Source organism: Falco cherrug, chromosome 15 (genome assembly GCF_023634085.1).
Source record: "Falco cherrug isolate bFalChe1 chromosome 15, bFalChe1.pri, whole genome shotgun sequence".
In the NCBI taxonomy this organism is placed as follows: domain Eukaryota; kingdom Metazoa; phylum Chordata; class Aves; order Falconiformes; family Falconidae; genus Falco; species Falco cherrug.
In genome coordinates this window covers 16,848,515-16,861,128 of record NC_073711.1, presented here as the reverse complement: position 1 = coordinate 16,861,128, position 12,614 = coordinate 16,848,515, and the positions used below count along the sequence as shown (strand labels likewise).

The 12,614-nt window shown below is 54.7% G+C and overlaps 1 protein-coding gene across 1 annotated transcript in view; it reads left to right on the top strand.

Moving 5' to 3' along the window:
* The first annotated feature begins 1,694 nt into the window (after positions 1-1,694).
* MCF2 (MCF.2 cell line derived transforming sequence) overlaps positions 1,695-12,614 on the top strand; it is a 59,663-nt gene continuing 48,743 nt past the window's right edge. Inside the window, exon 1 of the mRNA XM_055727715.1 lies at positions 1,695-1,813. Within this exon, the coding sequence (XP_055583690.1) occupies positions 1,699-1,813 (115 nt within the window). The 5' untranslated portion in view covers positions 1,695-1,698. The remainder of the gene's footprint in view (positions 1,814-12,614) is intronic.

Here is a 12,614-nt window from a genome sequence, read left to right as displayed (position 1 = left end):
ATCTTTGTGGCCATACAGACTTGTAAGGGAATAATGGTAAGGAAAAGCCGTGACCAGTTATCCTTCAGTTTGAGCAAACACAGCTTTTCCGTGCTGAGAGCCGGCTGATGTTGTCTTGCACCGGCTGAGTTGGCTGGAGGAGGTGCAGCTTTGGGATGTGCAGGTTTCTTGCCAGCATCCGCCGCCGTGGTCCAGCCTCGGCCGCCCGGGGCTCGGGTAGGGTGTGCTGGCTGCAGCGACCTGCTCCAGATCCAGACCCAGTCTGAACCGTTAGGTCTTCTCCTCAGAGAGCAAGAAATGGATTGATTGCCCAACCTTAGGGATAACGCTGTACCTTCTGCTGGGCTGCCTTTATTTTTCCCTCAGCCGGTGCCAAAGGTGAGGGTGTATCAGCAGTGGTGGGGAGTCCCGGCTACAGCAGGGCATCCCCTGCACGGGGATAGAACAAAAAAAGCCTTTCTGTGCTCGGATGGGCCTCATTTCTGCATGAGCTGTTGCAGTTTAGGGAAAATAGCATTCCTGCGATAAGTATACAGAAGGAATGTGGTGTGGTTGTCCTTCTTCCATGCTTGTAGCCTTGCGTACAGCTGTTTTATAACCGCATTTTACTGCTGTGCACCCGAGCTGGATTTTTTGATGAGTAACTGCACATGAGCTCTCCCTGTCGCACAAGATGTGCTTTATGACCAGTCAGAAAATTGGTCAGGCTGTTGAGTTAGTGAGGATCTGCTGTGTTACAAACAAGGAGCACTGACTGAGCGGGTGGGTTTTCCTGGAAAAATTCTTTTAGCGGTGGAAGAAGAGACACAGTCTACCAAAAGACAGAGTTTTTCATACTACCACTGTCAAACCTCGGGTCCTAAATTAATAGCCCTGACTGCTGAAGTGTTGGGAAAAGGCTGCTATTATAGCAAGGAGCATAATTAAAAGGTTGTTTTGGAAAAACAGGAACATCCACCTCTTTGTGCTGCCTCCGCGGGCAGCTGAGGCTCCTGTCGAGAATGAGCTGGCACCGTCTGAACCTCAGCATGGGGGAAACTGAGGCCGGTGGGTCAGGCCAGTGCGGTGCTTGTTGCCCCGGCCAGCTGTGGCTATGGTATGGCTTAATGTAGTTCTCATGTATTGTCCAGGGAAGTTGCCAAAGTGCTGCTGGCAGAGTGAAAACACTTGGTTTGTGGGGTTTTTCCCTTGGAGAAGTGCTGGAGGCAGGGAGCGGTTCGGGCTCCTGCAGTGGGCTGGGGGGGGGCGGGATTGGAAAAAATAAAGGAGAAAAGGGAAGAAAGGGGGGGAAAGGGTGGGAGCGCCACCGGCGGCACGGCGGCGGGGCCCGGGGGGCGGCGGGGCCCGGGAGCAGCGGGGCCCGGGAGCGGCGGGCGGGCGGGCGGCGGGGCCGGGGGGCGGCGGGGCCCGGGAGCAGCGGGGCCCGGGAGCGGCGGGCGGGCGGGCGGCGGGGCCCGGGGGGCGGCGGGGCGGCGCGGGGGGCGGGCGGGGGCGGCGGGGCCCGGGAGCGGCGGGCGGGCGGCGGGGCGGCGCGGGGGGCGGGCGGGGGCGGCGGGGCCCGGGAGCGGCGGGCGGGCGGCGGGGCGGTGCGGGGGGCGGGCGGGGGCGGCCTCCCGCTTCCCCCGGCCCCGCCTCGGCGGCCGCGCGGGCCCGGGGCGGCGGCGGAGCGCTGCCGGCGGCGGAGCGGTGCCGCGGGGCATGGCCCTGGCCCCGGCCCCGGGCGGCCCCCCGCCTGGGGGCACCTCGGCGGGGGAGATGGAGCGCTACTACTGCCTGCTGCGGGCCGCCGCGCTGCTGGAGGCCGCCGCCGCCGGTGAGTGCCGGGGTGCGGGTGTCCCGGGGCGCGGGGAGCCCGCAGGTGCCGGCTCGGCGGGGCCGGTGGCTCGGGCGGGGGCGGCGGCGCCCCGTGTGCTGCTGGCGGGCGTCGGGCCCGGGCGCGCTGCCCCCGGTGCGCTGGGGAGGAGGGGGGCGGCGGGCGGGCAGAGGTGCTGGCCGGTGCCCGGCCTCGCCCCGGCTTCCCCCGGCCCAAGCTAAGGAAGCCTTCCCGGGGAAGTCGCATCTCCCCCCGGTGCCTGGGACGTGCCCGTTCCCGGTTCGTGGAGCAGAGGAGCAGCAGACGCGCGTAACGCGTGTGCCTCTGGGGGACACCCCGCTGCCCCCCCTGCTCCCGGGTCTCGGAGCACCGCTCCGGGCCGGGCCGGAGCGCACGGCGGGTGGGGGGTGGGCGTGTTGCTGTGGTTCTGTGGCCGCAGACCCCTCGTGTGAGAAGCGGGTGGTGTCTGCTCCCTTACCCTCGGGCTGCCCCGGCGATGTCCCTTTGATGGACAGTGATCCGCTCAGAAGCCCTGCCGAGCCCTGACTTTTTTGTTATTTTGATTTCTGGTGGGGAGAACAGTTTTTTTAGCAGCAGGGTCTTTCATAATCCAGGAAGGGTAGCTGCACCTTGGGTGGCTCCAGCCTTGCCAGAGGATGCGTACGTACCTTGTCAGGAGGTGCAGGCACTCTCTTCGTTCCTTATTTTCTCACAGCTGGCAGAGCACCTGGAGCTGTGCGAGGCACAAAAAAGACACAGTGACCCCCAAAAAAAGCTGCTAGTCTTTAATTCCAGTTTCCTTGACCTCTTGGCAAAGCACAGTTTGGGGTGCAGGAGGGATTTATTGGGGCAAAGTCACAGGTGAAGACTACCAATGTCTCACCTGCTTCTCAGGAGCGCCTTGTGTCCGTGCTCTCCTGGGATGATGCCCAGACAGTGCCTTCCACTCTGCTGTGGGCTGTCCTGCCCGCCGGACCCGTGCTGACACGGTCGTTTGCCTGCACCCTGCGACTGGGGTAGGAAAGTGTAGGTGGGGGTGGCTGCGGTCAGTTATCAAAGGATGCTGCTTGAACGGGTGTGATCAAAAAAAAGTCTGATCCTCCTTGTGCTGGTGTTGGCAACGAAACACCCACGCTGCTTGCACAGGAGCTGGGTGAGACAGGGATGGCGATGCAGATGGAGAACGTTTTCTATGAGCGATGTAATGGAAACCGGGTGAAAGCAGGCTGCGGGTTTCTCGTGAGCATGAGCCCTGTCGTCTAACCAGCTCTTGGCAGATGACCTTTATATAATGCTCGTATGAAATCAAATATCTCTACAAAGGCACACTTGTGTGGTTATAGCTGCAGGATCTGGACATGTGATTTGGCATCTATATGCGTTCTTAAAATCAAATATTGGAAAAGATACGAAGTTGAGTAAAGTTCCCCAAATCATGAGATTAAAAATAAATCGGCAGGTTTTTCCCTTTTTGCTGATTTCTGAACATTCAGCCCGATCTGGGACCGTGTTTTAACCATTTCCCTTCAGGCGTCAGTACAGGAAACTTTTTTAGTTGTTTCTAGTAGAAGTTGATGCTTCCCCCGGATCTGCCTTACAGTGGGATATAAGCCCATATGATCCCGAGCCTCTTGCAGCCATCCTCATCTCTAAAATGGCTTGGGCTCCCTCAGAGAGCTGCAGGAGTATGGGGCCAGCAGCCTCTGAAAGCTCTGTGCTGCTGTCTGTCCAGGCCCCTTTGGGTGGACCACGGAGGAGTAGTAGTCTGGGAGCAGTCAGTAGTACGTGGGATGTGCTTCCTCTCCCTGCATCACATATGCTACAACTGCAGTTTAATGGTTTATCATTCATTTACCAGGACAAAAGTGAAGTGACAGCAGGGCCGTGTGGGAGGGAAGCAACTGAAGTGTAAGATAGGGCAGGGGAAAGGAGTCTTCCAAAGCACCGTCTATGCCACCACGCCGGAGGATGCTCAGAGACACAGAGCTCCCCCCGTGTGCCTGGAGACGGGGAGTTCAGATCTCGGGTATCGCTGCTGGTCGCGTTTGTGGTAGGAGCCTTTTGTTAAAGCCGGTTTTAGCAGGTAGGGCTTGCGAGGAAATCCCAGAGATGCAGACCAGGCGAGTGCCCTCGGCCTTGTCCTGCAGATGGGTAACTTCATGCTGACTGATGCATGTCACTGTGACGGTGGTCATTTCGGTACATGCGATGAGCACAGCTCGGGTCCTGAGCTCCTCAGCTTGCTCCGCTGCTGAAGCAAGAAGCAAGCTCTCCCTTCTGCCAGCTTCCCTAATGCAGTAAACCAGAAGGCCATTGCAAAACTGGGGGCAGAGGAGCAAGAGTGTGAGGAGCTGTTGTGGAAGTGGCTGGGTGGAGCTGCCTTGTCTTCCAAATCCCTTTTCCTCCCAGGGGATGCTGGACTTGGTTTTAGATGGGGGCTGAGCCAGGAGTTGCCGGGGCAGAGCTGTTCCCGGGAAGCGGCTGCACGGTGCAGTTGTCCGTCTGCTGCTCCGTGGGTGTCTGTCCAGGGGCTGCCCAGTGTGAGACAGCGTGCCCTGCCCCCCCCGCCCCCTGCTTTCTGTGCCACTGACCTTCTCCCGCAGGAAAACGGTGAGCTGGATTTGGAGACGTGCTTTTGCTCAACAGGGGAGCGCCAGAACTGAGTATTTCCATTTAATTCAGGAAAAAGCGTTCTTAGTTTCCTTCACTTTGCAGCAGTTTCCAGGTGATGCCGTTGTGGGAACCTGGCTGTATCATTTAGTTTCCTGGCTGTATGGGCTATGAAAGCAAATAAATTGTTCCAGTGACTTCAAGGAACTTAATTCCAGGTTCCTAGGAAGGTAATGGGGCCCAAGGGTTCCATCTCCCAGGAGTGACTTTGTGCACAAAGCCGGAATTCAGCTTGGAAAAAACCACGCTTGCATGGTATTGAATGAGGATGAGAAAGTTATTGATGTGTGTATGTTTTTATTTGGCTTTGAAAGCCTTTTGTACTGAATGGGCTCTGGTTTGAAGGCTGATGATGTTGACTGGGAAGGTGTGTACTGGTGGCAGATGCTGAACACACCTTCCCCTGGCAGCTGGCAAACATGCTCCGGTGCTGATGTGCAGACACCTGCGGATGCTTTCCTGAGTCTCTCGTAGGGGAGGAGTGACTGAAATTGGGAATGGGAGAAAATTAAAAGTAGTTTGAAGCTCCTAAGTATTAGAAATGCAAGAAACTGGATTTTTCTCAACTCCCACACTGCGTTTTAATCCACCAGTGTGGGTGTTGAGAAACTTTTATTACGTTTCTTGCAATTGATGTAAATTCATGTATAGTCGAACTGGCTTTTATCTTTCACAATTTTTACTTAGTTTGGAGTGATATGAGAAGATAGTTTTTCTGATTGGACCAGAAAACATCAGAGCATCCCGGATTTTGTTCCCTCACATTAGCGGATTAGCCAGAGCAATACAGGAGCTGTAAGCCTTGTTCCCATTTAGTTTACTGTTGCTTTGCCTTTTCTGAGCAAAGCTTCCACAGTTTGTCAGCTGTTAAATCTAAATTGGAAGAGATTCCTCCACACAAAATTCCATGGTCCCCAGCACACAGGGACAGCCTGGACCTTTTAACCTCCCCTGAGTATCCTCCTCGCTGGCAGCACGGCCCCGGCTCCTGGGGACCCTTTGGCTCACTCCAGCTTCCCAGAATTGTACTGGAGGATGATGTTCCCATGAATGTGGGTTCTTAGCTGGCTGCACCTTGTCTGGGATCCTTAGCTGGCTGCACTTTGTGCTGCTGCCAGTGATGGCCCGTGGTCAGCAGGAATGAAGTTTTGTGGGTTTTGTGTGTCAGTGAGTGACCGCAGCTGTGCTGTGCTGGTGCCCCGGGCACTGCTACTCTTTTGCAGAGGCATTTTCCTGCTGGCAGCTGCTGGAGGGATGCCCGGGAGCGAGAGGCTCCTGCCCTGGGGCTCACAGGCTTGGCCGTGGGGCGTGATCCAGGGTTGCTCTGCGCACGCCTGGACGCAGTGCCATCCTGTCCCCCTTTGGCCATGCCAGTCAGCTCCTATTGTAAGGTGATGATTCAGCTGGTCCCGTGAGGGCGTTCCTCTCTGGGACAGCCATGCTGCCCGGATGGTGTTCCACAAGCCTGGACTGTGCTGAATTAACATTTCCCCCCGTTTCTTCTCTTTTTTTTTTTTCTTTTCTTTCACAGCATTTTCTTTTGCGTTTTTGCTCTTACCCTCAGTGTATATTAATTTAAACCTTTTGAAAAGGTCATTCTAGTTTTTCAGACGCTTCGCTTATTTTTTTGCTGTATGGTTTCTTAGCTGAGCACACTCCCAGGTTGGGGCGATGGGGATGCGCCTGCGCTGAAGCATGGGCTGCAGAGAAGCCCCGGAAGGCATCCACAGGGAAGCACAGCCGCTAGGTCAGAAGCGAGGACCATCTGGTGCCGTATCCTGCCTCCTACGCTGTGCCGGAGCAGGTGCTTGGGGAGAAGTAAAAGGAAGAGCTTGCAAACAGAGTGAGCCTTTCCTTAAAATATCCTCCCCAGTCTGATGAAGGATAATGTAAGGAGTCTTTGAACCTGTTGCGGTGACCAACCCATCACGCCTAGTGATGGACTAACCCTCCTGGGGCTTTCCATGACCTTTTTGAATCCCTGGGTGTTTTTGATGTGTTTCTGCCTGATGTGGCTGCCTTGGTGTCCTGTCTGTGACACGAGACGATGTTCCCGGTGAAGTTTAAATCATGATTTTCGCTGAGGTGTGCTCACATGCAGACAGTTCCTGCGGCAGGTTGGGAAGAGGGGTCTACGTTCATGCTCATGTGGCCATGGGGGGTGGTAGCTGTACTGGGGAGCTGGAGCCGGTCCTGGTGGCTGTCCTGCCCAGGGCAAGGCTTTGCAGGGGCCAGGTCCCTTTGAAATGGTGGCGTGGCGGCTGCTGCTGTGTGTCTGTCCCATCTGGTTCTGAAGGAGGTGTTTTGCTGCTGACCTGCCTCCATAACGAGCTCTCTGAAGGCCACCCATGCCTGGCTGCCAGCACCTGAACCACCAGCTCCTCCTCAAGACAGCCTGTCCCCACGGCTCCCACCACATCCCTGGGGTGCAGCTCTTCCTGCGGCTCTGCCATCCCTTGTTCCCTGTGTTGTGCTGATGCTCTTCCCAGGAAATGATTGAGATGGCAGCTCAGCCACCTTTAGAAGCGGGGTTTGCAAGTGCCTTTGCCAAGTCAAGGATTTACCAAGAGATTCACATGGGGCAGGGGGAGGTTTGCCATCGGGCTATGGGCAAAACTGGGCAAGGAACCCCATTATCTTCCTCAGGATCAATACATCACATCTTCCGGAAAAACAGACATTAATAAACCTAATCTAATCACTAATCTTTCCCTTCAAATGAAAACCCTGGTTTCAGCTGGCAGTGGTTACGGAGCAGGTGCCTGTAGGCTGAGCCCAGGGCTTGGGGGGATGCAGATGCTCCGTGCAGCCCCCAGCTGCAGCGAGGTGCATGCTGACCCTGCGGGCAGGGGGGCACAAAGGGGCTTGCAGCAGCCGAGGGTATTGAACCTTTCTGCCATAAATATTTTAATGGGTCTTCTGTTTCACTTGCTTGGCATGGGGAACAGCTGTGCCACCTGGAATTACAAACTATTGCACGTGCCAGGTTTTATTGCAGCACCAGAAACCGTTTTTACGCTGAGATAGTTAAAGGTGAATTTGCTGTGTGTGGCTCCCCTGGACAGCAACGGTACCTCATCTTTGCAACAGGTACCCCTGGTGACTGCTGTGTCAGGGCAGGGTGACTGAGCAGCTGAACATGGGTTTGGTGCATACAAGGGTGAATGCAGCTCAGAGCTGCTGTTGGAAATGACTAATGATTTCACGTATGGCTTCTGCAACATACCTTAGATCACTTGCAAATGCAGAAGAGGACCACAGCACTCTTTGCACTTTGCAGCTGAACTTCTTGGGTGTGGAGAGAAGGAAATTTGTTTGATGCAGGGTGTGCTTTACTGTGGGGTGTTCCTCACATGGGGAGAGTTTCCCCACAGCTCTAAATCTGTGGCCAGGCTGTTCCCTCAGCTATTAAGCTGCAATTGCAACGTAAGGCTGTTAAGGCCCATGTGCTCTGCAGCTCTGGATGACTTTGGTGGAACCAAGTGGAAATGTCTCTTATTAGCAGACTCCTCTGCTTTTCTGCCCTGTGAATCTTTGGAAGCCCTTGGTGTGGGACCTGAGAGCCAGCGTGCCGCATACTCACTTGTAGGGAAAAATCCTTTGGACCCAGGTCCCCAGGGAGGAAGCCACCAAGTCCTGGCTGGTGGGCTTCACGGCTGATCGTGAGATCTTCGGTTCTTTGGTGCATCTGGAAACCAGTCCTGTGGGTTGTGGAGACTTTTTGTTGCCCAGCTGTCCAGGTTAGACCAACACCATCCGATGGTTAGTTCATCAGGGTTTCTAACACCTGCGCCTTGAGGCCAGCTCTTGCACAACCTGTAGTGATGTGGACACCTACATTGGCCTGATGGATGGGGGCTACAGGTTTCTTTTTGGCTCTTACCATTAGGCATGCTCGTGGCCCTTTGCTAGTGCCATGTCCTGCTGGCACTTGTGCCTGTTCCTGTTTGCAAATGAGGAACTGAAGGAACAGGAGACACGATTTGCTCCTGGCTAGCAAAGAGTTTGGTCCCAAAGCTGGGAAGCAGCGTCAGGACCTTGGCCGTCAGTGTTCTGCTCAGACCAGGTCCTGTAAATAAGCTTTTGGTGAACACAGCAGGTCTGGCTGACAATGTCCTATTCTCTGCTACGTGTTCTCTGATGAACGTGCAGTTCAGCATGGTGTCTCCATTAGCTTCGTGCTGCCTGGCCGGCCGCCAGCCCCTCCTGGCTCCGCTTCCCACAGATGCTGTGTAAACACCTGCTTTGCCTGTACACAGCTTCGGATCCTGTTCCTGGGCAGGCAGGGAGCAGGAGGGAGAGATGGGAGGGTAGATCTGGTGATGTGGGAGTTAGGATCCTGCTCCAGCTGTAAGCTCCTCGTGGAAGCCACCGCTTGGAGACTGGGCAGGTGGGGCAGGATCCCCGGGAAGGTAGCGCTGCAGTGGGGCGCGGGCAGTAATGGCAGCTGCCCCTGTGTCACCGTGCTCTGCCCCGCTCCTTCTCTGCAGCCAGGGACAGGCAGGCACCTTCTCGCTCAGCACCGTGCTGTTGGACAGGCTCGGTGCAGATCTGCAAGCGTGCTGTTCCCGGCAGGGCAGCCTGCAGATGGTATGAAATAGTATCAGTTTTTCTCTAATAACTCCCTCTGCCTTGCTTTCTGGACGTGGTGTGCTGATAAGGAGAATGGCAATGTTTCTGGTTGTGTATTGGGTAGAATCCAAAGTCTTTTGGAATTGCTCAGTGAGAAGGCAGGGTGAGGCTCAGCTGCTCGCTGGCTGGGATGCTGCTGTGGTTCAACCCCAGCCGGCTGCTCAGCCCCACGCAGCCGGCTGCTCACTCCCCCCGTGGAGGGATGGGGAGAGAATTGGAAGAGTAAAAGTGAGAAAACTCGTGGGTTGACACAAAGACAGTTTAATAGGTAAAGCAAAAGCTGTGCATGCAAGCAAAGCAGAACAAGGGATTCATTCACCACATCCCATGGGCAGGCAGGAGTTCAGCCATCCCCAGGAGAGCAGGGCCCCATCACAAGTAACAGTGACTTGGGAAGACAAACGCCATCACTCTGAACGCCCCCCCTTTCCTCCTTCCCCCGGCTTTGTATGCTGAGCATGTGTCACATGGTGTGGGACATCCCTTGGGTCAGGTGGGGTCAGCTGTGCCGGCTGTGTCCCCTCCCAGCTCCCTGTGCCCCCCTGCTCACTGGTGGGGTGGGGTGAGGGGCAGAGCAGCCCTTGGCTCTGTGTAAGCGCTGCTCAGCAGTGGCTAAAACATCTCTGCATTATCAACACTGGTTCCAGCAAAATCCAAACCCAAGCCTTGTATTAACTACTGTGAAGAAAATTAACTCTACCCCAGCCAAAACCAGCACAGATGCGCACTGGGATGACGGAGACTTGGGCTCCCTGCAGTGAGCTGGGGCCCCGACTGCTGCCGTAGGATGGATTTCTGCCATTTCTCCTGGAGGAGCTCTTTGGCTTTTTCAGATAATTAAATTTCAAGTGAAACTGTTCCCCTTACCCACAGTGAGTTCCTGGAGCGGTGGGCTGTGGGGTCACTCCGTTTGAGTTTTCTGAGTAGGTATAGCAATCCGGGCTGAGTTCGAGGGACAGATTGCCGGGCAGTGCACTCCTCAGGTACAGGGCTGTGTTTCTGTTCTTTGCCCCAGTGAATATTTCATTTTGCAAAGTGGAACAACTTCAGCAGAAGAAGCTGAAAGGGCTGCTCTCTGCGTTGCACGGGGTTCGTGGTTGGGGCACTGTGCTCTAAGGGATTTCTGTTCCCACTTCTGCGCCGAGTGGGTGGCGCAGGGATGCTCTAGTCCCCACGCCCAGCCTTGCTGATGCTCCATGGGCTGTCCCAGCAGGCTCGCACGGATGCTGGCCTCAGACAGGGGTGCCTGGGGGAGCTGGAAGAAACCCTGCTCACTGAAACTCTCCGAGCACCAAGCAACCCAAATGCTCTTGGGTTACGTAGCTAGTTTTATGGGCATTGCCAGCCTCAAAGAAACTTCTGGAGGCAGGTGAGCTTTCTTGCAGCGGGACAACTTGAGGCAGACACTGGCTGATGATCCCAGTTAGCTCAGAAAGTCACGGAGGGAAGTGCAAATAGGCTACAAATGTGGTGATTTGTAGGCTCCCTTGACACCAAATAAATGCTGCTTTGTTGGGTGTAGATGTCCAAATGGACAAGCAGTTGAGAAGAAGCAGATCACGGAGAAGCTCAGCGTGCTCCTTTACCCTTTTCATTTGATTTACTTCAGTTTTGTTTCCTAGACTACAGCAGCAACCTTCACATGAAAAGCCGCTGTTCTTCATTCATAACAAAAGCATCTTCCAGATGGATTTATAGCTGCAAACAATATTTGGTCAGTGTTGTGAAGTGTAAGGTGCTACTACATCAGCTTGGCAGATGCGTTACACAGCTGCTGCCTGCAGATGTGTGCCTGCAAAATTTGGAAAAGAAAACAATAGTTACCAAAAAGTAAAGCACTTTGGAGTTTAATTGAGAGGAATTTGGACTCAAGCTGTAGCTGTCCCCTCTCTGAATGTCACTGCAGACCTCTGCTGTATGTGCAAGTCCCTCCGTGCTCGAGTCTCCTCGGAAGGGAAGATCGCTGACAATAAGCATCATTCTCACAACTGCTGTCTGCACAACTGCCTGGAGATACGGTCCTGTGGGGAGCAAAGGTTCTGGACTGTGTAAACCAAATGATGGGGACAGGACAGATTCAGCAGGGTTCCCTGCTGGGCCACATTACTTTTTCTCAGCAGGGTAGAGTGCTCTGTATTTCCCCTTTGTCTTTTGCCTGCTTGGCTTCATGCATCCTCCAAACCTGTGTCATGGCAACGATCTCCTCCATAGAGGAGGCTCTGAATGCAGTAACTGCAGCAGCGTTTTATAAATACCCAGTTTAGAACCTATATAAAAAAATATAACTACACTTATGAGAATTCATCTTCCAGATGCTGCTTGTTTTCAGTAAGACCCTAAAGCCTGAGCTCATACCAACAGCGTGGGGATAGCAGCGGAGTCTGTGAAGTGCTCTGGAATGCTGCAACGTGGAGGGTCCAGGCTTGGTTTTGTACAGCACAGCTCTATTCTGTGGCAGCTGATGATCACAAAGCCTCTTTTTAAGAGAAGAGAGTGGACTTGCTTGAAACCTTCAACTTCCACTGCCTTGTGCCAAGTGAGGTGCAGCCTGGGTCTTTAAAGACCCCAGGGTCTTTTCCGTACTGTCCCAAGTGTCCTTCAAATAAGAAATCCCCAGTTTGCTGGTGAACATCAACTGAAGCCTTGTTTGAGAGGCGGATATCTTTGGTGCCGCACTGCCTTTTACTGCTCTTTTTTTCCACAGATTAATATTTGAGGACAAAGGTCGCGCTTCTGTACAAGATTTATAGCAACATCCAACCGATGTGCCTCCGGCGCAGCCACACGCTTGCGAGTTTGATGCCAGTGCTTGATTTTCCCTAACATTTGCCCAGGAGCTGGAGTTCGATGGCCAGTGCAGAGCCAGTGCCAGGGGTGAGCTGGCCAAGGAGCGGCTGTAGTGGGACCACAATCAGCCTGTTGTTGTGCCTTGACCTTACCAAAGGGCATCCATCCTGCTCCTCCGTCACTTCTTGGATTCTCCTACCCCACAGGAGATGGGGAGGGTTTGTAAGGGAATTGCTCCCTGAGCCTTCCTTGCCTGAAGTAAAGTACGCCTGCCTAGTTTTCCCTTGAATGAGTTATTTTGGGTGCTCAACTAGGGACTGCTGTGAAGGGCCTGATTTTCTGGAGGTGCTGAGTACCCTCTTCCAAAAATGTCATCCCTTGGGAAGCGAGAAGCAAAAAGTGGTAAGGGTGCTGTAGGAATCTGGGTCTCCACCTCTGTGCCAAAGTCAAGGATGAAATTTTCAGTAGAATAAAAAGTTGGGGAGCATGGTCCTTGCTGGAAACCATGACTCCCAAGCACGGTGGGACCCCCTGTCCTGTGGTGCTTTGCACCTCAAACCCTCAAATGCCCGGTCCGCTTGCCGGCGTGGCCTGGCGGTACGTGCTTGGCTGGCAGGCTGTGTGGGGTGGGGGTCGCCTGTGCCCATGTTTGCAGAGGGCACGGCACAGGGGTCCTGCCGCAGCCCCCCAGCACAGGGAGGAGAGAAACAGC